Raw genomic sequence first — 26,426 nt, 5'->3', positions numbered from 1 at the left:
TGCTTCAGATTAGCATTCTGTTGGAACACCCAGCTGTGTCCAAATCACCTCCAAGTCAACATATGTGGAGTCCTCCTGCTCCTGCTTCATTATTTCATCCACCTTGTGCAGTGTTGCAGTACCACTAGCAACAAAACAGCTCCAGACCACGACACTACCACCACCATGCTTGACTGCGGGTACAGAGTTTTCAGGTTTCTTAGCCTCACCTTTACTCCTCCAAACATACCTCTTGTCATTGTGGCCAAGTAGCTCAATCTTTTCTCCATCTGTCCAAAACATTTTTTCTAGAAGCCAGTTTGCTTGCCCATGTGGGCAGCTGCAGGTTTCAATCAATATTAAATCTGTGGAATTTGGAGCAGGGGTTTCTTTCTTGGTCAACATGTCTTGGTCGATGATGAAACCAGTTTCCAGTTGGTAGCGTACTTGAACATTGGTAGATCCAGTGTTGTTCCTGAACATCACTAATTTCCTCACATCTGAGGGTGGCTGCTGGCCTTCTTTAAGACCTTGGCAATGTGGTGACACATCCAGATTGACTTGTGTATATACACAACTGTTTAAACTAACAATCTTGGAATCTCCAGTTATTTAGAAATGCTTCCAAGACACCTTGACAATTTGTGTAATTCTGGAGTTCTACTTTTTAGATTTCCTTGGACAATAATAATAATAACAATAATGGATTGCATTTATATAGCGCTTTTTGGGGCCCTCAAAGCGCTTTACAATTCCATTATTCATTCACACACTGGTGGAGGCAAGCTACAGTTGTAGCCACAGCTGCCTTGGGGCAGACTGACAGAGGCGGTAGGTGAAGTGTCTTGCCCAAGGACACAACGACTGAGACTGTCCGAGCCGGGGCTCAAACCGGCAACCTTCCGGTTACAAGACGAACTGCCAACTCTTTGAGCCACAATCAAGATCAGGATGATCTTCAAACTGCAGTGTCAAGTGTATTATGCCTGACAGAAAGATACTAATACACAAAAACTTTAAGTAAACACCTCAGAAATCTCCTATTATCAGTGAAATACAAATACCAGTGGTGAAATGTGGATTTTAACATAGATTTTAGCCTCTGTTTGGTGAAATATAGAGTGATAACTTTCCCAGAACTGCATTTGCAAAACTGTCTTTTCATTTGTAATAAGCAATACTGTTTTGGCGAATCAGAGTGGAGAAGAGTAAAGATCCAGAGACAATTTGGCTTGTGACTACTAATGAAAGCAGTATGTGACTAATATTGTGTGGTGTCAAGCAAAAATGAATTTATTTATGTCTTCAAGTATGTACAGCTTTTTTTTGAGAAGGTATCAATCTGACAAGGTCAGGAAACTGCTGGGAAAACAGGTGATATAGCAGGCAAAAGCAATCATACATCTAGCTGTCATTGCAAGCATTAGATTTAAAGACAGAAGTTACAGTGGAAAGCACAAAGAAAACTACTGCATAGGAGATTAAAAAAAATATCTAGGTCATTATTAAAGATCTACCTTATAGACAAATAATCCATTTTCAATTACTCTCTAATGTGCAAAAGTGAAACAATTTTAAAGGGTCATGCCAATGATTTTACATTTAAGGTTCAGTTTATGATGTGTTATACTCAGTCTGCGTAATGTGTTTTGTGAATTTGAAATTATTTTTTTAAATGTTGAAAGATAACAACCCTGATGATGTAAAGATGCTAGCGTGTTGCATTATGGGAAATCTAGCGTCCTCTAATTCTGCAAATATAGAACATTTCTGTTTTGGTTCCCCAAAAGTGTTTATTGTGCCTTTACAGAACTGCTTGGCTTACCATACTGACTGTGTAGTTTTACACGGGGAAACAAGGGACCACATTTATAAAAGCAAGTGTTTTCTTAAGATGACTGTGCCATTTGTACTCAAAAATACACAAAATGACTTATGCAACCCCAGAACTCTTGTAAGGGAGTAAATGATTTATGCAAGAGATGTATTAAAGTATTGTTTTTGACTAAAATAGTGAAAGCACTATATTTTTTGGAAATCCTTGAATCATTTCAGCCTTAATACGTATAAGCATGAGCTAAAAGGCCAGCATCTAATATACAATTTTGAAAACCTATGCCTATTACGCAAACATCAAACAGTTGTGGCTTTTCGGTAATTCACATTCATCATATGCCCCCCTAATATTATTACATCAACAGCATTTATCAAACGAAAACCATCCACGCAGTAATCTCTTAAAAACCACAAGGCAACAATATGTAAAGCTACAGATTGCATTAGTAGAGGTATGGGATGATTATGATTTTGACTCGTGTGTTGAGTCCTTCAGCCCTCCTTATGTATGATTTCAATCGCTTTCTCTGAACAACATCCACTCTAAACACAGAACACCACTCAGTGGGGATTCAGAGAACATCCGTGTGGTCATGCAGGCTGCTGTGCAGGTGCTAAAGCAATCCCACAAGAACATGACTTCAGTGAACAAGGAAACTTACACAAGTATATGCTAACCTAATGCAGCTTTGGATATTCATTAATCTTTTTACAATCTCTGATATTTAATGTACCGCAACACCGGATTGTAGTGTTTAGCTGTGTTTTGTTGCTAAATTAAACATGTTTTAATCCACATTCATTATTCAAATCACATAATTTACCTGTGAAGGTGAAAGCTTATATAGAATATATCTAGAGTATGCTTTGAATCTAAATGCTTTTCTTCAAAAAACAGAAACTGCATTTCAAGGCACTCTCACAGGTGTTTTTTTTTTCCACCTGAAGATAAAGTTCAAGTTCATTCAAATCTCTTAAGGATGTTTCAAGCGCTTGTGCTGGAAGCATTTCATCGATGAAGAATGAAACCTATCCTTGGACTGAGAGAGAGTAAAGCGACTGGCCTTAGTGACCAGGATGTCAAGTCTTCACAGTGATGGCATGATGGTGGCAAATAAGGTGTTGCATTAAGACACGTAACTGCAGCACCAACCTACAGATTATCTAATGGTAACTGTACAAACACAGGAGCTATTTACAGACTGACGATAATTCATATATACACTCGGCAGCTTATATATATATGAGTGAGATGAGCAACACAAACATCAGCTGTTTAACTGAAAACACAATATGAATGAGAAATACAGTATGTACATTCAATGCACATACAGAAAAAGAAATCTGCACTTTAATGCACGATTCAGCTAATTACAAGTGGACTGCACTCAAGGATTATGCATTGTAATACGGACATGAGGTATGTTGATGCAAAATGACACAAATAACAAAAAGACTAAGGATGAGTATGTACATATGATTACATACGTGCTGGTTATATATATTTACACTATTATGTACAGATTGACTAGAACTACAATGAGATATATTTTTGGTAACGGAGTTGGAAGACACAATGCTACAGAGATTAGAGAGTCCTCGCCTTGGGGTCAGTTGGCTGATATGATGGTGCTGGAATGGAGCTGTGGGTATCCTGAGCTGAGGCCACAGCAGGAAAGGCAAAGACTCCTGGAGGAAGGGGAAAGAAAAACCCAGGCCACTGGCTAATAGAGAGAGGTGAGGGCAAGGCCCTGAATGGAGCAGGAGAGTGATGCTGATAAGAGGGATGTGCCCCCGCCGGCGGGGTAGCGATCATTGTTGACCCAGGGGCATCAGGCCAGGACAGTGGCAGACTACAGGCCTCTGGTCCTGAAGCTGTCCATGGCGATAACTAAAAGGGTTACATAGTTAAAAGCAAATAGTAAACATAGCTCTTTTGCATATTAAAACAATAATAGCTACACTAACATGTAGACATGCAGGATACAGTACTGCAATACTAGCATGGCAATAACCTCTAGTAATCTTAACGAATGCCCCAGCATGCATTAGGAAATGAAATACAATAATCAAGTCAGAGTGCAAGTCATGATAAAATGAAAGCGTATTACTGTATTCTGTAATGAACTCTTCTAATTAATGAGTCCCTACAACATTAAGGCATTTTGAAGTTATAGCCATTAGAGTAGTTTTATACACTTCAGGCCTCATGATCTAAACACTGTATATTTGCAATATCTCTTTTATAGAATAGATAATAACCATAGCACTCACATCTGAAGCCCTAGCAAGCTGTTCACTTGTTTGAAGTGGATCCTGATCCCAAAGCTGGGGTCGAGTTATACTCAAAGAGTTAGTGCGAGGCCGGTGGGTGACAATCAGAACCTCCTGGGCCCAGTCATCCATTAGTCGTTGTAAGTCTTCAGGCAGGTTGCTATCATGGGCACTCGCAGATGTGCTACTGTATGTGCCTGTTTTGTTGTTGCTGTTATTGGCTTGAGCTTGGGCCAATCCTATCACCGGCTGATGTGGAGGAGGTGTGACACCCCCAGGCAGCTGCTGTGACTGATTGGAAGCCCCTGCTGAAGCTCCAGACCCTAAAAAAGACACACACACATATAAACACCTGGTTTAATACCCTGATTACAACATGAAACAAACAACTTGACTTATAGAAAAACAAATTCTTAATGAGACTGTAATTTTACATACTGCTACCACGCTCTTTACCAAGACAAAGTCGCTTCAGTGTCGCCCCTACAGAACAAAAAAAGATTAATGCAAATCGCTGCTTTCATCAGCAGGTTATAATGGTCAATAACGGGGAACGGTGCAAAACAAAGCTACAGAGCACTGCAAAACAAGGGAATAAAGTCACACTAACAAATGGATAAAGAAGGCAATCATTCCCCTTAAATGAGACAATCCGTATAGTTAGCAAATCATGCAGATGACCCATGTTTAAGGCATTACAAAGTGCAGGATATCAAAGTGACAGATAACAAACAGGTAATACAGGGTTAGAAAGAAGCATGACGAGAAAATCTATTGTAGTTTGGGATGCATGAGACATGCAAGAGTCTATTTCCTAGGAATACAAAGTTGATAAGTGCTTATTGCACACAGACAGAGAGCAGAAGAATTAGTGAGACACGTGAAACGTGAGGTAAAACTCAATACTTATAAAAATACGTTGAATAATAAATAAATAAAAACAGTTTTTAAACATGACTGATAGCTATTGGGTAAAATTCTCAGCTTCTCTTTCAGGGAATTTGTGTAAACTGCTGAATAAAATAAAATCATCTCTGAAATGAAATAATACAATAAAATACCAACTAATAACAATGAGGCAGGGAAAAAAATAGCACATAAAAAACCCTGTGAACTAAAAGGAGTTTTACTGAAAATATGGAAACCAGAAAATATGAAGCTATGCAGGAAGAGAAGAGATACAAACAGATAGATAAAGACACAGGCCCACTGAGAAATCTAGCTCGTGGCTTGCTACTCGATTTATAGGTCACTCTCTCAGATGGTTGAGGGTAATTAGACCAGCCTGTAGAGGAGCATAATCAAGGGGAAAAGACAACAGGGTAAGAAGAATAAACACTCCATTGCCAACATTATTAAACAAAGCAACAACACAAATAATGGTTTTATTAATACTCTTTTATTAATACTGTTGAATCAGGGTGTGTGGTACCTTGCCCCGGTGGCACTTGTGTGCCAGTTCCATCTCCGTGTAGTCCAGCATAAATATTATCAGAAGATAAAGAGCCTTTAAGGGAGCAGGGCTGCTGAGTCTGCACAGGCTCCGAGGTTGAGCTGGGAAGGTGGCTGGTGCATGACCGGGCCCTGCTGTGAGTGGGGAAAGACCCTTTAGCTGGAGACCCATTTAAACTAACTGTGTTGTCACCCGTACCTGCAGCAGCACCTAAAGACACACAAATGCAAGAGGATAACATCGATAAATAGTCTTTCAGTACATATTCTTAACTTTTAGTACTTGGATTTCTGCAAAGCCACTCACTGGATCTGCTAGAGTCACCAGTTTTGGTTGTGACATTTCTAAACTGTTGAACCAGAGGGCTGAGAAGTTTGCCTGGCTTCAGCCTGTGCTTGCTGGACCTCTTTCTACGGCTGGCATGTGGTGCAGCAACTCCCAGGCCAGGAGGAGGAACTTTACCAAGTCTTCGATACAGGAGCTCCACTTCCCCTCGCTGATGGGCCTGCAGCTCAGAGATTTCCTTCAGATGTCTGAGGAAACCCAGGAGAGAAAAATAATAATGACTTACAAGCTAAATGACAAAATATCTTCATATACAAACATGCTGCATGACAGAAAGCAAACCAAAAGCGATGCTTACTTCTCCCTGAGTCTTTGTAGTTCTCTCTTTATGTCTGAATCCTCCATCTCGGAGTCATTATCGCTGCTGCCATAGGCAGAGCCGTGCACCCCACCATGCCTGCTCGGTGAGTCAGAGCTCTGCACGCTGCTGCTGCGACCAGAACGACGGAGAAAGGCCACTGCCCTTTTCATGAGGTCACTTCCTCTGCGCTCAGAGCGGGAGTGTTGCAACGGGGTGGCAGGAGTCAGCTTTGCAGGGCTGCTCTCTGCCCCTGAATCTGAGGAGAGGAAGCGAGCGTGGACCGTGACATCCACAGGGACGGATGTCATTGCACGAGGTAAAGAGCCCCGCTTGGCGTTAGAAGGAGGCGTGTCCAGATAGAAATCAGGCGGTGCAGAGTAACGGCTACAACGTGTCCTCTGTGTAATGTCATCTTCAGTGCTCACCACAGAGAAACGGCCAATTGTGGTGGAGGTAGCCATGGCATCAAACTGACCATGGTCCCTAATGTATCCCACAGGGTGCGCCGGTGAGGCAGCGCTGCTCCAGCTCCTTTGCTTCACATCTCGTCTGTTGGCCACTTCAGGGGCAACAGGAGTGATCTGCCAAAAGCACAGAAGAAGAATTCGTATGACATCATGAATGGTGTGAAAGAAGAAAATGGTGCTGAATACACAGCTCTACCTTCACTTTAAATGTGTGAACATACTCTAGAACATACCTTAAATCGACCTCTTGCTCCAGAGCATGAAGCAGAGTGAGGAACGTGTCTTCTTGACAGGGATGCTGGAAGGAAAATATCCACAGTACTAAAACTGTAGCACTGCAGGAATTAACTCGCATCTCATTTTACTTAGGAGATAATGATGCCGATTATGTTGCGATGTTTGACGTACCACACACAGCTGAATCACTCAGTGCGCTCAAACTGTCCATTCTCTCTGGAATTTGAGGCTTATAGAGGGCAGAGGATACAAACTATTACTCGTTGTCCTTTAAAATACTTGATGAGGAACAGCTAAATAATATTTGTCATTCTCTCTTAGATCAGTTTAGCTGTGCTCCTTTTCTTGAACTCCATTAAAACACTAAAATATATTAAACAGTTAAATTAATATTATTTGGATACAGTACAACACAGTACAAAACATACTTACCAGCTGTTCACCTCCTCTGTAGCGTCCCTCCCCTATTGGCCCTGGGGTGCTGTTTCCTGAGCCTCCTGTGGCGCTGTCTGGACCAGGAGGAGACTGGATGTACTCTGTGCCAGACCCTGGTGTCTCTGCAGCGCTGCCTGATGGATACATGGGAGCATACTCCTGGTAGAGCAAATTCCGTAGTTTCTCATCCAGGGTTTTAATGGTGCTGTCCACAAAGCCGCTACGAGCCAGTCTTCCTTCACCATCGGACTCACTGGGACCTGCACCATGCTGGGATGGTGCTGGACTCTGTGGTAGTGAGGACACTTTGGTCCCTCCAACAGTGGCAAAAGGCTGATGCAGCACCACAGGTTGCTGTGGTCGCTCGCTCCGTGCAGCAGGGGCGTAGGAGACAGCCGGTGCCTCTTTGACTGATCCTGGCTCCTGGAGCGGAAGAGTAAGCGGAGATCCAACCTGTGAAGTGCTCACATCGAGAGAGAGGGGCATGACCAGAGGGCAGCAGGGCACGTCGTCAGCAATAGAAACCGGGCATGTCATATCAGGCAACTTCTGAGATGCATGGATTGGTGAGATGGAGCCGAGAGGGGATCCCTGCGAATCTTCCACAGGGAAAGCAGCATGCGGGGATGATGTTTGTGTTCTGGCTGTCTGGGCTTGCATGCTGTGTTGCATTGAACTGCCTGCTGGCTCCACTGATGGCACTGACTGGAGAGTCGGAGGTGCAGACACAGGAGGTGACAGGGTGGCCAGGAGGAGCGGGTCTGTGTTGGACATTATTGGAGGACTGCAGAATCCGTACACGTCGTAAGAGAAACCTCCACTTCCCCCAGACATTGTGGAAGATGAACCCTCTTCTGCAAAAGATTTTTAAAAAGGTAGAATCAAAATTACACAGAATTGTGATATTTATTTATTTATTTTAAAAAAAGGTCTACTTTATTTATTGTGAAATCAGTTTTTGCCCATCTGAGCTGCAGGATGCCTGTCATTGTACTGCCACAAGGTGGTGCTCTTGCTCCTTGAAGCTGCTGGATATTATTGGAAAATTTGCAGTCACCTCTGGAGGGCTTTGCAGTGGTGCTGTCAGCAGGGTGCATAGCGGCTGAGCTCCCAGGTGACTGCGTAGTTGTCCCGTCAGAGGGGGTCTCCTGACTGGATGTAGGTATCTCCTCTACAGGGCAGATTATGAACCATCTCTTTCCTGTATGAAGAACTGGGAAGAATTAAAAAAAAAAAAAAAAAGTTATAGTGACGAGGAAAAAGGATTTACCAGACATGCATATGGGTAAATGTTTTTCTAAGAAAAGTGTTATACCATTTTGCTGATAGACTGGTTGAGATCCTCCAGGCTGCTGACTCTACAAAGAAATGTACAGATGAAAGCTAAGTCAGTCTGCTAATTGCTAATTTCAAGCAATGAGTGTTTCTTACCTCTCCTACTAATGCTTCAAATGGCTGGACTTGTAAAGGACTGCAACTCAAAGCTGTGTCCCTTTCACCCTCCATGTCTTCATTCAGCATGTCTTCAGCTTTATCCACAATATCCTTCAGCTGGTCAATAAAGATTTCCTTCTCTAACATCAAGATGAAGCCATTCTCTACCTGTAGATATGCAGTTGTTAAGATGTTAAACAATAATGTAAATATTAAGAAATGATTAAACACAAAGTCTAGATTGTACAAGTCTGGATTAACCATGTAAGTAGCGATTTCCTCGGGAGCGTCTCCATCCAGATCAAATTTAAATGTCACCATTTTGTGGTTGTGAGTCTCCAGCTGGCATTCGACCATTTTATCACCAGTGTTGCAAACCTGTGGGAGCAGTGCTTACACTTTACAAACTGAAAAATAAAAGATTTCAAGAAACTGTACATTCTGACACCACGAATGTCACCAAGACTCACATTGAGCATGCTCAGCTTTGGTTTGCTGGTCTTTTCCTGCCTGGAACGGGTGCGGGCAGACTTGCGGTGATGTTTCCTCGGTTTCCCATCTCCCTTTCCCACACTAGCAAAGCTTTCATAGCCATCACTTGTTTCCTTACCAGATGGTATATCAGACTTGAGACTAAAACGAAAAAGAACATTTTAAGACAGTTTAGCAATTCACGGCCAAGTGGCACATTTTCCTCACACAAAATTGTAAAAACTACAGAATCTGAAAAGACATAAAATATATTTTTTAAAAAAAATAACAGATACACACCTGTCAAATTCATAACTGGGTAAAGATATTGGTTTTTCCTGAAGCACCTCCTGAAAATAGAAAAATGGGAGTGTAAGAGGACCTCGATGAAGGACCTATAATGGATCACTGGGGGACTAAGCCTTACTGTGGTTAATGTATAATGTAATATGGTTAATGTGTGTTGTTACTTCTCAGCATGTTAAACTAAGATTCAGAAGCTGGTGTCATGATGGGACTGATGTATAAAATTTATGTTAATGTAATTTGAAATGAATCCTGCAGTTTGAACGTTCTTTCTGACCAGCGGATACTTTAATACAGTCATGTGAAAAAGAAAGTTTTTACAGAGCTACAGTATGAGCCATCATTTGTGGAAGTAGTAATAATGTGAAGTAATTGGTTTCTGTATCCCTTGCTGAGGTTTGCCGGCATTCATTTATGCACGGCTCTCTTCAGGTCCTGCCACAGCATTTCAGTCAGGTTGAGGTCTGCACTTTGGACCAGTGACACATCTTGTCTCTTTCAGCCATTCTGTTGTAGAATTGCTGCTGCGTTTGGGATCAATTTCAGCCAGTCTTGAGCTGTCAGGCATATGGCCTCAAATGTGACTCTAGATTACTTTAATATACAGTGGAGTCCGTGGTCAACTCAATGAATGCTCTGGTTTTGTAGCTGCAAAACAAGCACAAATAATCACCCTCCTCAACCATGCTTGACACAGCTGCTATGAATTGCACTGATGTGCTGGCGTATTGTAATCTAAACGAACCTAAGCTGTGGAGCCATGTTCTTTCATGAACTTTAACACCTGACATGGTTAATAAAGCCTCTGGAGTCTGAGAAGCGTTTTTTTCCCCCCCACAGTTTCTTGGAGCATCGTAAGGTCTGATCTTGGGCTGAATTTTCAGAGACGTTAAAAACTGGTAAGACTGTGGCGTTGAGTTACCCCCACACCTAACTGCCTAAACCTCTGCTTTCACAAGTGCTGATGATCAGTTAATCAAGTTTTCTTTAGAAGCACCTGGCTGGTGTACTTACTTTTTCATGGATCTCCAAAGAGTTCTGTGAAGAACTTTCTTTTTCACATGACTTTATTTGTCATTTGCAGAGACAATTTTAATCAAGCACAGGTAAAGCTTATAGAATTTACATAAGTGTATAAACTGGTATTGTTCTCAAATATGCACAGACATTGGATTCATCACTACCTCTGCACAGGGCTCTTGATGAGGGGTGCTGGATGCAGATGCCATGTCTGCAGTTTGCTGAGTTGCAGGCAGGCTGGAACACTCGGGTATTGAGACTGTTGTCTGGGTGCCAGGAGGCTGCAGAACTGGAGCTGGGACTGAAGTTGTGACAGAAGCTGGAGCGGGAACAGGAGCTGCAGACTGAACTGGTGCTGGCAGGGTGTTTGGGCCTGAAACCAAGCCTGGGACTGACATTTCGGGTTTGGATGAAAGTATGCTCACAGAGGAGACTTCTGTTTGCTCCAAAATGGGACCCGATGCTGATACTAGTGGTTGAGCTGGGGCTGAGACTGCAGCTTGAATTGCTGTTGGAACTTGTATTGGGATTGAAGTGGGGGATTTAAGAAGGGTTGTGGTTTGAGGCATAGCTGCGGCCTGAGCTGATACTGGGACTTGAAGTTGGTTTTGTGCTCCCACCACAGCCAGAATTTGTGCTGGAGGTTGAGTAACAACATTAGCTGGGATTGGGATTGACGCTGGGGCTGGGACTGGGGCTGAAATTGTAGAAGCTCCTGCTAAGTCAAGGCCAGCTCCACTAGTTTCTGAATCTGTTCCCCTTCCCCAGAGAGAAGTCTGAACAGTAGGCAAAACTGAGTGAACCGCACCCAAATGCTGAAAGTCTCCCAGAGTGCCATGCGGAGTGAGTGACTGTATCTGAAAGAAAACAAGCACATTTAAAGAATTGTTCATCAGTTAGTTCAAGTACTCTGTGTCTTCGAGTCGCTAAACCCATGCCCAGCAAGCATCACACCCATTCCACCTTAGCATTACAGATTTCCTATGATCCAACCAACCATTACAGTGAGAACTGAGTGAAATATTCACCTGGACAGGCTGCTCAGCCAGACCGTGCTCAGGATTGGGGGCAGGGTATGGGGTGGGTTGTACCTGAGAGAGAGGTAAGGGATGGGTGGAATGGAAACTTAGGTTTGGTTGAGATGTGGAGGGGCTGCCCTGCTGCTGTGGCACTGCTGAGGACACGGCCATGGCAAAAAATGGGAGGGGGAATGCCACACTGGCTACATGCTGAGGTGTGGACAGAGGAGTGCCAAGAGTAGACATAGATGGCATGGCAGAATGAGGAATCAGAGGCAGAGAGGGACGGTGGGGTGAACGTGAGTAATAGGTGCTAGACATAGTGGATTCACTGCTGCTGTAGACAGATGGCAGAGGAGCTGGCGAGACGGGGGAAGGCTTGTGGCCCCCTGTTTGAATAACTGCATATGGTGAGGAAAACTGGGAAAGAAAAAGGGAAAATGATATAAAATGAACAAAGATAACCAATAGAAATAACATTCACACAGGCCCCTTATTTATTACTCTACCCTGCCACCTATTATATCATTTTATAGGAAGATTTGTTGTTGTCTTCTCTAACACAACACACCTGCATGCTGATCTGCAGGGGTAGAAGTGGGGAAGGAGCACTGGAGACTAACTGTGGAAAACTGGTAGCGGTGTCAGGATGACTCAGGTGGGAAGCAGGCTGCTCTGCAGATAATAGCTAAGGAAGGAAATGACATGTTTGGGGTTTTGTCTTTCTTCTTTTCTTTTTTTACTTATTTAGTTTTTTTTACAGTATGAATCTGAAACTGAGAATTCAAACTAATAATTAAACAGTTTAACAGCTTCACTTTATTACAAGTGAGCTGCAGGGCGGGCAGACTTGTGATTCAGTTATTCTGCATGCTGCTCTACCTTTGGCAGGATAGCAGCTGGTTGGAGATGGTACTACAGTGAGGAGAGATAAATGTGAAGGAGACACAAACCACATGAACAGCTATTCACATCACACACATAAACACAGATATACAGTACAGTGCACATTGGCTATTAAAGGGAAAATCAGATACACTTTTCACCCACCTCACACACAGCACTAGACCTACTTGACTTAAAATGGCCAGCACCACTAAATCAAATGGCAGATTAACTTCCATTATATTGCATGTTTCAGTTTATGATTTAAAAGTTGAAATTGTATTTTTTTATATTACATGTCAAATGACGAGACCCTGCGAGTCAAGCACGCTAGGACAGGCAGCTGGGTGGGCTCCAATGAGCGACTTTCAAACCGTCGCTTCATAATTCAGATTTTTGGGTCTCACTACAGATGTTGCCAGGGTATTTTAGAGTCAGATGTATGCAGTACCTGCTCCTGGTTGGGCTGGGCAGTGTTCTGTGTCTGTAGAGTTGGGCCTGCAGCTGGAAAGCACTGTCTGCTCTGGTTAGCAGCAGTGGCTGGCGTAGCTGGAGCAGGAGCTGTCTGTCAGAAACACATAATGGGAGACCTTCTTTAGGGATAGTAGAACTGTATAATATGTGCTTGTATTTAATACAACAAATGTGGCTCACACTTTAGTTTGTCAAAGCATTTGTGGTCACTTGCAAGAAAATGGAGAGGGGTGTTTTTTAGCAGCTGGAATTGTTCATCAAGGGCAGTTAAAATGGAAATGGGAAGCGGCAGCATTTATCTATCATTGCCCATCCAACATGTTAAGAGAAGCACTTTGAGCGAGTAATTTAGCACTTAATGTTGATTAAGCAGGAGCAAAAACAGGCTGCTAACATACTGGGCAGGGGAGAGAGGCAACTTGCAGGATCAGGAAAGATACAGCAGGCTGCTGCTATGGCATTTCAGGCTATGCAAAGTCTTCTTCTCTAACCCACCAGAGAATTGGCTCTGTCTTTGCTGTGATGTGATGATAACTGCAGGTTCCTAACCACATTTGGAGAACAGTAGAACGGAGCATCCAGGCTCTGGCTCTTGTCTTTATGCTCACGTACTGAAGAACAACAAACCCCAGTTTGGTTGTGTAGTGGATGATTAACACCTCTATCAGAGAGGGTGGGGGAGCTGGTCCTGCGACTGACAATGTGATGGAGACAGTAGTTGAGGAGCGTGAGATCTCCACCTTCATACAAACTCCGTGGGAACACATTTTGTGAAGGTGGAGAAAGATGTGAAGGAGAAGCTGCCACGACGGGCTGACAATTTGATGATGTGGTAGTGGGCAGAGAGGGAGGAGACCTTGGCTGATGAAGAGATGTGGGCGAGCTTGGCTTGGAGACTGGAGCAAACTGGGTGGATGTGGTGTCAGTGCGTTTGTGTGTGTGTCCCAGTGATCCACCTCCTTTTGTCCTGTCCTTGCAGAGGAGAGACATGCAAGCTTTGCAGTGATGGTGAGGCCCTGGGCTGCGTGGGACACATGGAGGCAGCTCTGCAGGAGGTTGTAAATTAAGGGGAAGGTGAGGTGAATCGAAATGACTTGCTGAGTCATGATGAGAGTGTTGATGGGGGAGCAAGAAAGGCGATAACAATGACGGCTTCTGGGCAGAGTTAGCATACAGGCAGTTTGTATCGTGCACTCGACTCTCTGTGCTATTTGCCGGAGACACTTCCTGTAACGGACACAAGCAGGGGAGTGGAGTTGTCTTAGTTAGCGATTGCATCCTACACTGTACCATCTCAACCATTGAGGCACTGCCACGCCTAAGACACATAGTACTTTCAGTGATGAGCAGGTTCTCATGGCAAACAAAGGGATCACTGTAGTGACGCTGATGACGTATCATTCCGAAAAAGAAAATAACATTTTCGTTATTTCAGAAAAATATCATTAAGGATATCAGAAAGAGAAAATGAAAATAACATGAAATGCTTTTACTCACTGTTTGACACTGATAAGGCCCCTGGTGCAGTTGTGATGCAGGTTGTTGAAAGGTCCCAGGGTGCAGCTGGCCTGCGGTTTTCTGGTACGCTCCTTGGTGTAACTGCACGGACTGTGCAGTGGACTGCTGGTAAGGCCCCTGGTGCAGCTGAGGGTCAGTCTGTGCAGGAGGACTGTAGATAATCTGAGTTGTGGTAACAGGTTCTTGAAACGTTGGGTAGGGGCCATTCTGCTGATTGTTTTGCTCATCTAATTGCATGGTGGAGCTCACTCCACTGCCAGCTGTAATAAGAGAGCATGTAAAAGATTATGATTCACCGTGATGCTTTTTGTCCATATGCAGGAAGGACAGACACTCAAAAAGAGAGATGGGGTGTGGGAGACAGTGGAGTAGAATCTTAATAAAATTCAAATGCTAAATGATGTCACGTAATTTGGCATCACTCAGACACTGCAGCAGCCATATGTCTGATTCTCGCTTAGGTTCACTGAAACTACTTTAGCAACAGTCTGTGTCGTGTGTTTTAACCAGTGTTTGATTCTGTTGACCAAGATGATAACAAATGCACAAGGAGAAAAACTATCATGACATGTGTTGATACTTTTGTCAGCACATTTCATATGAGCGAGATGAAGACGTTCTGGAAATACGAGATCCAAACAGAGCTAATTACGTTGTGTAGATAGGTAGGATCCAATCAGAAGTAATCTCCTTGTGCAGTAAGGTTAGATACACACATTTAATCTGAAAAACACGCAGGGAGGGCAGGCTCAGCTATGCTTTCTCACGATAACACAACAAAATATCTCTTAGCAGGAAAAGCAGCAGCATTTCATATTTGATGTCATGGAAAATAAAATGCTTTGTAAACCACGTGGAGCAACTCTCACTGGTAAAAACATGACAAACTTTTACACTTTATATTTTAGTGAACTGAATCACTTCAGATTTAGTTTGTGATGCTCTTGCGATATTGAATCAACTAAAACTAAAAGAGCTTAGATGTTTAAATTCTTAATAAAATTAAAACTGGTCAAAATTGGCTCTTAAAATCAACACTGGTTTTAACTTCAGGTTTTGTGTTAATGCACACATTCACATAATATTCTAATTCCAGTTTCTTACATGTGGTAGATGTGGCAGCGGGGACGGTGCAGATCAGAGTCTGCTGCTCTGACTCTTGGTCTTCATAATCTGTAGTAGCTAATGCAGCTCCCTGTGGCATCCCTGTACTGGGAACCTGTAGGAGGTTCTGCTGAGTTTTCTTCACGGGTGTCTCGCTGTTTCCATTTGGTGAGACAGTCCGCTCCCTCCTCCATTTGATTAGAGCTACACGATCTCTGATGGACTTCCCAACGATCTTCACATCACAATCCAGAAAGAAACCTGAATCCACCTATGGAGGCACAGGCAAGATACTCACTGCAGCTCAGAACTACCCATCCTGCATTAACAGAAGTTTGCATGAAGAGCGAAAGGTCAAGTGATCAGTTGCCCTAGTTCAGGAGCGTCAAACTCACTTTTTACACCAAGTGCATGTAAAGACTTTTAACTAAACAATTAATAATTACTGTTATGTAATATAAATGCCCAGATGGAGCTCTTTACCAACAGGAAAAACTCTAAAATTGATTAAAATACAATTGAAAATCGAAAATATATGCCCTCCTTTTCCCAAAGCTCTCTAGTGGGCCCGACTGTCTTTGCCGAGCTGATTCTTTCCCCCGTGCCTTATGTTTGACACCCCTGCTCTAGTGTCTATGTAGACATAGTCCTGTGGTATCTGAAGCACTTCGCAGTACTGCAAACCAGTAACGCACTCCTTACATCAGACCTACATCAGAAGATGTGTTCCAATGTAATGACTTCCATAACATTATTAGACACTTTGTATATCATTATGCTGATAGCCCAACTACCTCATAACAGGAAATAACAGAAACTGAATTGAAATAGCAAACCACAAAAAAAACAAAAAAAACAAAACTACTTTTGTTATGGTTAGAGTTTAAATTCATTTCCCCTCTATCAGTCCATAAACCTAATCTCACTGACTGGCTGTAGGAAGAAGCCAGAGTACCCAGACACAGGGAGAACATACAAACTCTAGACAGAAAGGCTCCGGCCAGATGATGGATTCAAACCCAGGTGTTTGTTGCGAGGCAACATTTTAACAGACACCAATAAGAAACATGAACTGGCAAAGCACTGAGAAACAGTGCTTTTTGAAAAAAAATTTCCTTACCATTTCTTGGGCAACAACTTCTGGGACCTCATGCACCAAATCAAAGGTAAACTCAATGGCACCAGTGTCTTTGTATTTTCCCTTCAGTTTTTTAGGATCTTCGACCCACAGCTTTAGAGCGATGGATGCTTTTTTCCCATCATCTTCTTCATTGAGCTCCACCCTCACACCCGTGTCCTCTGCAAAGAAGGCGTGATTCAGGAGGTCCTTGATGGAGTACCTGCAAGAAATACACAAACACTACAGACCTGCACTACATGTCACTGGCACAGTAAAACACAGAGGAGCACAAACTATGTCAGAGTCAAATAGTGGTATTGACGTCTCTTTGCAGGAGGAGAAACAAAACAACGCAGTGCTAATATAAGAGTCAATCTCTACCCACACAACAATGCGTCATAAGCTAGAGATAGAGGTTCTGGTCCAATTACCTTTCTTCCCATCTGTGACAGATGCACTCCCCGATTATTTCCTTAATTTCTGGGTCGCGGACTTTGCTGTAGCTGGCAGGTTTCACCCCCTAAAAAAAATGTAATCCATGTCTTAGCTTACCAAATGACAGGTTTTAAACAGAAGTACTTGGAGAAATAACAGAAGAAACTTCTGTCTGCATTGTATAAAATCATTAAATACAGAGTCTGTTAAACACATTGTCTTTCAGACATATGAGCCCTGGGAATAAAGGTTTTCAAAAGAAATAGGACCGTTCTCATCTGCCAAATTAAAAGTGTCAGCATTAGCTACATTAGGTAGATACTGTTGTCTGTTATAACAGTAATTTAACTAAATTAGTCCGAGGTTTGCCCATGCTCTCAGGGTCCTGTGTTCCAAGCGCTGCAGAACCAGCTAGATGCTTTATTTTTTTCTTCCAAGTTTGACCTGGAACACCACAAGAATACAACAGTGCATCTGTGCAGGCAAAAAAACTCCAACAAAATAAGCAAACCTACATGTAAATTTGACTGTCTTTTGATCACTGCAAATGTGCAGAACAAATCGGATATTGTGGCAGGCTTATAATGAACCCTTCATTCTAAATAAGAACCAAAAAATTGAGATATAGCTTGGCTTTGTTGTAATCATAGATTGAAAGTTATTATAGCAGTAGCAGGATTTGAACGTGAACTCACGCTGGTCACTTTGCGGTAGATCTGAGCAGCATTTTGACATTCAGAGTAGGGATATTCAGATGTTGCCATCTCCAGCATACACATCCCAAAGGCGTAGACATCCACGGCCTCGTCATAGTGCTCCTCATACATCTCTGGAGCCATGAACTCTGGAGTGCCTGGAAAATTAATGCAAGAGAAGATGATAAATTGCAAACTTACTGATGGTTTAATTGAACTCCAGTGGCATCAACAGCAGAAACTGATCAGGCCTGATAAATCATGAAGAATTTTCTAAACATGACAGTAAAATATAGCAACTTTAAGGTGGTCAAAAAGCTAATAATAAGCCCAAACAGTCTCGGTAACTCTACACCAAGTAGGGTTAATGTTTTTTTAAAAGTGGCCAATGATTCAAAACACTCATTGTGTCACAGCTGGTCGGATCCAGTGACACATAGATGTTGAGCTTTTAATGTAATTCTACACTTCACAGAATTTTTTGTTTTGTTACATAAAAAACATAACAGGCACAAAATCCCACACTTAGAAGGAACAAGTTCCCTTATTTTGGTTATGCAGTACACAGATTTACTGTTTTCGTTTACTCCCACAGTGATCGTCAGTGTCATTTTTGGTACTGAACACTACCTGCAGCAACAAATAACCCGCTGACACATTTTAGTGTGGGATTGGTGAGTGCAGTGAAATATTTTGCCAAAGATAAAAACAGAGCCAAGAATTAAAAGCAAAACTAGAGCGAATGTTTGACTTTGATGCATCAGGTAAAATAATCTCGACCTCTAACGGTGTCTAACAGTGTCTGCACTGCGTTTAGTTTCTTTCTGCACTGTGAAAATTCCCAAATCATTAAAACAGCATTTTTTCCAACTGCATGGTAACTAACCAATAACACTTTTAGCAAAAGAGGCTCTCTTTAGAGTCGCCAGGCCCAGGTCTCCGATTTTGACAGAGCCCGTAGGACCAGTGATGAAGATGTTGTCACACTTAAGGTCTCTGTGGATGATCGGAGGAGTTCTAGTGTGGAGGAAGTGGAGGCCTTTGAGAATTTGTCTGCACCAGCTTCTAAGAACTTTAGGCTTCATGACCTTAAAGCGCTTCAGATACCTGTTGGAAGATAAAGAATGTATATATTATTGTGGTGATAGAGAATTTCCAGTTGACAACAAGTAAAAACTGGCTTTTCAAACATGCTGAATGATAGTTGCTGAAATCACATTTAGAGATCTATCCCCAAGTAACCTCTGCATTTATAAAATATATCCAGTTAGCTGTTCTTCTCTTGCTAATTGTTATAGCCTTCTCTAATGATTGTTCTTTTCTCAAACCAATTTCCTAATTGTTACTGCCTGAAAATCTTTTTCTATTCTGTCCTACCCTCTATTTGGTATTCATTTATTTTGCTAATTACTCTTTACGAAGAAAATCCACCCCCTTATTCACATAAATATATCTTTCAGCTTTTGGTTGGATTTCAGCCATAGAATGACTAAAATTATGCCATTCAACAGCTTTGGGGAGCAAATTAAAATATAGCAAAAAAGACAAACAAAGGTTATGACAGGAAATATTTTTCTTTTGCCGCTCACGTTTTTAGTGTTCCTGAGGTCATCAGCTCTGTCACCAGAACAATACACTTTTTCCCTTTGACGGGTGATTCCCAGAAGTCATAAAATCGCACAATGTTGGGATGCTGGAGAGCCTTTAGCATTTCTGCTTCCTCTTTGAATCTCTGTCTCTCTGCTTTGGACAGTTTCCGTTCCTGGAAAAATGAAGAAAGAAAATGTTTTGGTTTTTTTTTTACTATTATTTATGCATCTACTTCTATAGAGTATAAAGAAACAGTATTAGTCTCTCTGTGTTTCTCTACCCACCTCATTTCTTTATATTTTGCTTCCAACAAGCCAGACTTCTATCTTTTCAAAGTGGTCTCAAATAATAGTTCTCCACGTTTTCTGAGGGATTTTCAGCCCAGTCCTTTTTTCATAGGAATGTTTGCTTGTTTGTTTGTTAAGCCATGTAACACTGACCTATGAAGCATTTAATCATAAAAAGGCAACTCAGGGGACTAACTGGTAATGGGTCTACACATAGAAGACAACTTAGCAAAAAAACAATTTTAACTCGTGTCTTTAGGCACTTTACTAGCAGCCTGGGACTGAAATACCTATTTTGGGCCCATTTCTTTAGTCAAATCTACAAAATAAATAACTAAAAAGATTGCCAAAGGTAACACAGTTTGACAGACAAAAAATAGTATCTTTTCTATTAGGTGAAAACTTTGCGTATCTCAGCATGTTGTGCAGTGTTTTCTGTGGAGAGTGGAGAATAAAAGAAGTTGCAGGTCTCAAAACCTATCTGCAACAGATGAACAATGTCTGAAAGTCCTGTCTTTAAGAAATGGGAAAAAAGGCAGCAAAGACCTGACACAGGCCCTGAGAGATGCATCTTCATTTGATTCATGGACTGTTCACAGATTCCTGAGCAAAAATGGCCTCAGTGGAAGGCCAGGAAATGGAGAGGAGAGGCCAGGAGAAAAGGCTGAGGTATGCCAAATTACACAAGAACTGATGAATGATGATGAAGAAGGAGAGCCATCTGTGAAACACAGTGGAGGCTCTGTTATGGTTTGGGGCTGCATTTCAGCCAGTGGGGTTGGCGATCCTGTCAAAACTGATGGAATTTCTGTACCATCAGATTTTCTCCATCATGCAATATCACCTGGAATGCATCTGATTAGAAACAGCTTTAGTTTCAACATGACAACTATTTCTTTGAAAGCAAACACATATATAGAAATGCATATATTGAAGCAGTGTGGGATCGTGTTGACAGAACAGAACAAAAGGCAGAAACATCCAAAGAAGAGCTTTGAATGTCCTTCAAGAAGCCTGGAGAGCTATACCTGAAGACTGCTTAAAGAAAATACAAGAACACTTGCCTAATATAGTTCAGACAGTGCTGCAGAATAAAGGTGAACATACCAAACACTGACTTTCAAGCTCATTAGTTTTGTACAGCCTCTGTGTTTGCCTTCTATAATGTATTTCCACTTCTGTTTGCAAATGTTTCAATAAGTCGCTGCACCTGTTTCTCATTTAGGACAGATATGCATTCTTCTCAGTTAGAGATGGTAATGGAACAAATATGATTCCTTTGAATATTCCCATTGCTTTATGATGGGACTCTGCTGCCTGTGGCTCATGTTTATAGTGAAAGCAGCTTTGGCATTTTGAGTGGGTATACATGGGGGTCTGAACCAATTACTCTCTTTATTACCACTGTGTAGAAAACACAAAGCACTACAGCATTCGTGAAATCACATTTTCAAAAGACAGATGAGTAGAAGTCTTGTTTAATCTGTTGCTGTGATACAGAGACAGACACATCTGTCATGGCAGATAAACGTGAGCTTTAATCACATTTTTAATCATAAATGTCAAACATGCCTCTGGTAAATAATGGAACAAAAAAAATTCCATTAAGACTTTATAACAGCGAGCTAGGATTTCTTTTTATTTTCCTTTCAATCACAAAGCCACAAAGCATAATGAAAATCCTTGATTTAGGAATTAAATTGCACAAATTTTGAATTCTACATCTTTACTTATACAAGCCTGAGTGGGTTTGTGTATAATGGATCAATATTTTGTCCCCTTTCTTCCCTGAACTGTTGTATAAATAGTAAAACAGCTGACAGCAAACACCCTCCGCATTTCAGTTTCTCTCTTGTCAGCACAACACATCCAACTCAAAGACTATGACAACGCCAAAAACTGCATGACCTCCAGGGTTTCTTTAGAGCCGTCTCCATAGACACGTTTCAGCAGAAACCATTCGGGTGCAGTTGATGTTTCAAAGGCCAGGGGGTCCACAATAACCTGATGTACATTTCATGCTATTGATTATCGACAAATACCTGAGAATCAGATTTCCTGCAAAGCTCATAGTGATCTATACAGTGCTCAGTCTGAGGTGTCTTATATTACATGCAACACTGTGAAGGATACAGATCCGACTTTCTTTCATAACTCTGATTCTTATGGTGTACAAATATATTACAGTTTGCCTCATCCCCATATCTTCATTGTCCTTTTTTAAAAGCAATTTTCATACAAATTATTAGAAGACGCTTTGAGGGATAAGATCTCAGCAGGGTGTGGCACCAGGATTGTCTTTACTGAGACATAATTGTGCACAATGAAAAACTAAATAATAAATAATATTAGAAATAAAATAGAATGTTGTGGACACAAATCTGGAAATAATATAAACATACAGAACTCTTGGTTTACTGTGTATCAAATACTTCGTATACTATAAACTGTCCTTAGATGAACCCAGCCTTTCCCGTTTCTACTCTCATGGTGCAGAAGGCTGCATCAGCAAGACTCACTCTCCAGACACATCTGTGTGGTAACAGCACAAGGGTATAAATCGCTGTTTGATATTTATTACTAAGCCATCAGACAAAATGTACAACTGTGAGACACTTCTCAGTGTGGTAAAGTGCTTTGGCATTTTACTAAATTGTGTTAGGCGATTTGCTAATTTCGGGTAAACAACTCAGTCAGCAAACGTTTGATCGCATTTTTGCAGGCAAGTAAGTAGCAAAACTGGCAGCCTGGTTTGCTCAACACCAGGAAAAAAGCTCCACTTCAAATACAATTCATTTCTGATTTCTATGAGCATCTATGTTTTCTGCTGTCTCATTCTTAGTTCTACCTCCGTACGCACACAGTGTACAAACCACACAGGGCATCTGAGTTACAGCAGCTTTTTTTGTGAGTGAGTTACACAGACAGAGACACTCCAAAGGGCAAGGCCTCATCTCGAGGGACAGAATGGTTGAATCATCACTAGATCTCCCCTAAGAACCTGCTCAGACACCACGCAGATGCAAACACACACGCATAATGCACAAATACACTTACTGTAGAGCTCATCAAACGTGACACACATTCAAAAAGCACACTCTGCTGTGAAATCCAGTTAATTATGTGTTTAAGTGCTTAAAAATATGCCCAGTGGTTGGATTCTCTTCTAATAGACAAGAATGAGCACTGAAGATATGGATAGGTGTACTGATGAGGATCAGAAAACCAAATGCAATAAAGTAATAAAGTTAATCTTAAACAGTAGTGACGCATTGTGGTACAGCCTTGGACAATCGCCGTTCTCACTCTTCAAATGAGATGAAGACACGCTGAATGGGCTACATCAGAACTTCATTTTCATCTACTGAATGCAAATAGAAGCACAATGTAACTACCACTTAATTCTATGAACCTTACAGAGCTAGGCTGTGATTTTTTCATTAGGGAGAAATTCAGTGATTTGTTGGGCCAGACTTGCTGAGATGCCTTCCTACACTTTCTGCAAGAGTATGAGGTGAAATGTTTTTCATCTTATATGAAATAATTGTAATTATGATCAGTTAAAGCACACGAAAGGTTTCTAAGATTACGATGAGATGGTGACTCATCATTTTGTGCACTGGCCCCAACGTCTAAGTCCGCGTGTAACGTGAAAGCCAATTCAGTGACTAAGCATACACCAAGAAGTAGTAGCTATTTAAGTTTAATGAAAAAGATCTGCTGGGAAAAACAAAGACGCTTCTGCTTGTGTTTTGATGCAGAATGTCTTAATACTTAATTTTTAAAATTCTATTCTTATGCCTGCTCATAAATCTGCAGACTGAAAAAGCTTAGCACAATTTGAGCCCTTAAAGGGCAGCCACTGTCTACAGGTCTGTCTGCAGACTAATCTGTATATCACATGGGCAGCATCTAAACTAATCATTAGATTACCACATACACAGATTAGTGATACAGCAAGCTGTCACTCATATGAAACACTGCATCACCCCTTGCTAAAATATAGCCTATAAGCAAATCTGACTAATTAAAGTGCCATTTCAGTTCATCTGCTGACATGGCTGAGTAGGTACAGATGAAATTCAATTCACTTAAGAGTCAATAATGTGCGCAGGGGACAAGGAGGATGCAGATTTCCTTTAAATGACATCTTTGTAATCTACTGAATCAGAAATGTGCTGTTACTTCAACTTGGTTTGGAAATAGCAACATCTAGGCTAAGAATTATAAAAATAAAAGCTTGTAAACTGATTGCTGAATTTTAAAAAAGTGAAAAAGTGAAGTTTCTTGTAATACATATATATGTGTGCGTGTGTTCACACATAAATCCTGTCATATGTATTGTAAATGCTTGTAACTTCAGCTTGTTTAATCAATCCCAGCTATATACAGAACCATGGCTGTGACCTGGCTGAGCTAATGAGGGAAAGAACCAAAGGCAACAATGTAACACAGCATCCACTGACCCTGCCTGAGAGTTTGGTACATGACTGGCATGTATATGGGTATTTATGTGTAATATAAAGATCTTTATTATTGTCTTGCTTTTTATTTTTAACCTTCAAATGAGCGAATGAAAAACAATCAATGATGCTGTAGAGCTCTTGTAGTCAGCTAATTTGATTGATGTTGGACCTCAGTGATTAGCGAACCCACCTGAAGCTCACACCAGGCCACTTCGACCCAGGTGTCGGTGTCGAGACCTTTATAGACAGTTTTGAAAGACCCTCTCCCCAGCTCGATGTCAAACTTGAGGAAGCGCCCTCCGGGCGAGGTGGCCACAGCCTTCATTCCGGGCTCCTCTTCGTTTTCGTCACTTCCTGCTTTACCTGTGACATCGGAGGGCACGACCTCTGCCTTGGGCTCGCTTTCGCTCCTGCCTCCCTTCTCCTCGTCCGCGTTCACGCTCTCTGTGGCCATGTCTTTCAGGCCCACCTGGCTCTCCGTGCTCGAGGTCTCCTGGAGGCGGGTCGCGTGCAGAACCCGCGCCCGACTCCTGTCAACGATGGTTCGCAGGTCGATGTTGAGTGCCGGGCTGCTGTTGGCGAACTCCGGTGTGTCCACCGGCGGCTCTTCGGAGTCTGACAACCACTGGCTCCGCCGAATAAACCTGTGGCGGACCGGCACCTGGTAGTCTGTGGAGGGGTATGAGCTGGGGTCACTTGCTCCACGCAGGGCTGTGTTTTGTATGTTGACATTGTGGTCTGTACCATTCTCATACACAGGCCTGCAAGCATTTGCATTAATGTCCGAGTCCAGATTAGGTGCTGAGGAAAACGTGGATCCCAGTGGCGGATCTTTGCTTGAATCCACCGAATCCATCCCGGTTACGCTGTTAAACACTCACCGGCGACATTGTTTCTGGAGGATGATGAGCCGCTCTCTCGTAGCGGTGGAAGAGTTCGCTGCTTACCTGCAACACTCCAACACGGTGACGCAGTTCGCCAGTTTAGGGTGTATGGCCTTGGGTTTTTTGTTTGTTCGGGACACAAAACATCCCCCAAAAAATGTCCAGCGGGGAGGATGCGTGCATTGCTCCTTGCCACCTCACGCCCCGGTGGTCCACCTTGCTGCAGTACAGCACAGAGCAAGGCGACCTAAGCCTGGTGTCGCTGTCAGTTTAACCTATGAGCTCACGAAATCCGTTTCGACCACATTGCATAAGATCCTGCGCCTACTATAAAACTGTGATTTGTTCCGCAGACAAATAGCTGTTCTATAGGCCTACAGTGGACAGGCGGGGATGTTTAGACCGTGGCACGCACCGGCTCCTCCAAAGACACATCACGGGACAAGCAAGTGCGCGTCAGTCATCGAGACGGACTCCGGTGGATGCAAATATACAGCAGGTGTTCCGGGTGAAAGTGTGAATCAGCTCCGAGAAGTGTGACCTCAGCATAATTCCATCTATCCTCACACTCCGCATATACTTTTTCCTCTCCTGCGTCGTCCTGAAGCCGAGTGCAGGATGGACACAAGCGCTTATCAGATTATGCTCACTGCGGCACAGCTTGCCCCACGTCGTCGGAGCACACAGCTCTCAGCGCATCTGTCGTTCCAGATGATAATGCTGTTTTCTTCTTCAATTTCATCTCTTTCAGGTTTGGGGAAACTAGAACATTTCACGGCACAACCCACGCCCCTAGCAACAACACGTATCCAATAACTCGGCACGCTTTTAGGCGGCACCTTTACCCTCCCCGGACACAGGCTGTGTGGTCCACACCGCTGTCCGCCCTCATCGTGACGCGCTAAGCCTCCAATGGGAAGATGACTGAAAGCCTACCAACCAAGAGGCACGCTGTGGGTTACCGGATAACACGCACCGGACCCTGTCTTAACAGTAGACTCATCCGGATGGATGACGTGCAGACAGACCGACACATGAGAACATCTGGTGTATTTCTCGAAGAGCTATCATAGGTTTTAGTCCCCTTAGACATTTTATTTGTGCTTACAGGATTTATTAAACATTTATTAAACAGGGTTAAACGGGGTCTTTGTATCCATATCGTAAAACAAAAACAAACAAATTATAAAAATTAAGTTGGAATTAAGTCAGAAAGGTAGCATATATTAATACATATTTAACATATTTTCATATTATCTCTGTGACAAATATTATTTTCATTATATTAATAAACTACGAAGATCTGATAACAGTCTACATCACATATCTTTAAAGTATTTAAACACTTTTTATGGTGATCTGAAAGATGTACGAAATATGTTATTATCTTT

General features: G+C 42.3%; 1 protein-coding gene across 7 annotated transcripts; it reads right to left on the bottom strand.

Annotated features, from left to right (window-relative positions):
• Positions 1-1,246: 1,246 nt before the first annotated feature.
• On the bottom strand, positions 1,247-25,947 carry wnk2 (WNK lysine deficient protein kinase 2). Of its 7 annotated transcripts, XM_085274155.1 has the most exons (30): positions 24,342-25,947; positions 19,398-19,570; positions 18,695-18,915; positions 17,809-17,966; positions 17,110-17,198; positions 16,679-16,898; positions 15,559-15,829; positions 14,434-14,714; positions 13,432-14,163; positions 12,914-13,027; positions 12,460-12,492; positions 12,149-12,265; positions 11,587-11,997; positions 10,723-11,415; positions 9,533-9,582; positions 9,232-9,394; positions 9,023-9,139; positions 8,759-8,929; positions 8,643-8,685; positions 8,385-8,540; positions 7,325-8,181; positions 7,064-7,121; positions 6,889-6,953; positions 6,186-6,769; positions 5,849-6,075; positions 5,522-5,752; positions 5,276-5,374; positions 4,528-4,572; positions 4,090-4,412; positions 1,247-3,706 (listed from the first exon to the last, which is right to left on the bottom strand). In XM_085274155.1, the coding sequence occupies exons 1-30, from the start codon at positions 25,005-25,007 to the stop codon at positions 3,404-3,406; spliced, it is 7,671 nt and encodes a 2,556-aa protein (XP_085130281.1). In that variant the 5' UTR covers positions 25,008-25,947; the 3' UTR covers positions 1,247-3,403. The 7 variants fall into 7 exon arrangements, with proteins under 7 accessions (XP_085130281.1, XP_085130279.1, XP_085130280.1 ...); XM_085274153.1 differs by lacking the exon at positions 12,149-12,265 and having other exon boundaries at positions 13,432-14,322; XM_085274154.1 differs by lacking the exons at positions 12,149-12,265; positions 12,460-12,492 and having other exon boundaries at positions 13,432-14,322; positions 24,342-25,946.
• Positions 25,948-26,426: the final 479 nt, after the last annotated feature.

This window comes from Mchenga conophoros, linkage group LG5, assembly GCF_057382185.1.
Source record: "Mchenga conophoros isolate Kocher_MC1m ecotype Shallow Benthic linkage group LG5, M_conophoros_male_GT1.1, whole genome shotgun sequence".
Lineage (NCBI taxonomy): Eukaryota > Metazoa > Chordata > Actinopteri > Cichliformes > Cichlidae > Mchenga > Mchenga conophoros.
The sequence above is the reverse complement of the archived record's forward strand: the minus strand, read 5'-3'. Positions and strand labels throughout refer to the sequence as shown.

Bases quoted from the DNA above. Each gene is read 5' to 3' on its own strand.
- wnk2 (XM_085274153.1), bottom strand. From the start codon at position 25,007: ATGGATTCGGTGGATTCAAGCAAAGATCCGCCACTGGGATCCACGTTT. The intron at 4,573-5,275 runs GTTTGTATCTCT...TTTGTTCTGTAG, and splicing joins GCCTGTGTCTTTATCTATCT to GGGCGACACTGAAGCGACTT. The intron at 3,707-4,089 runs GTGAGTGCTATG...TAACCCTTTTAG, and splicing joins AGCTTGCTAGGGCTTCAGAT to TTATCGCCATGGACAGCTTC.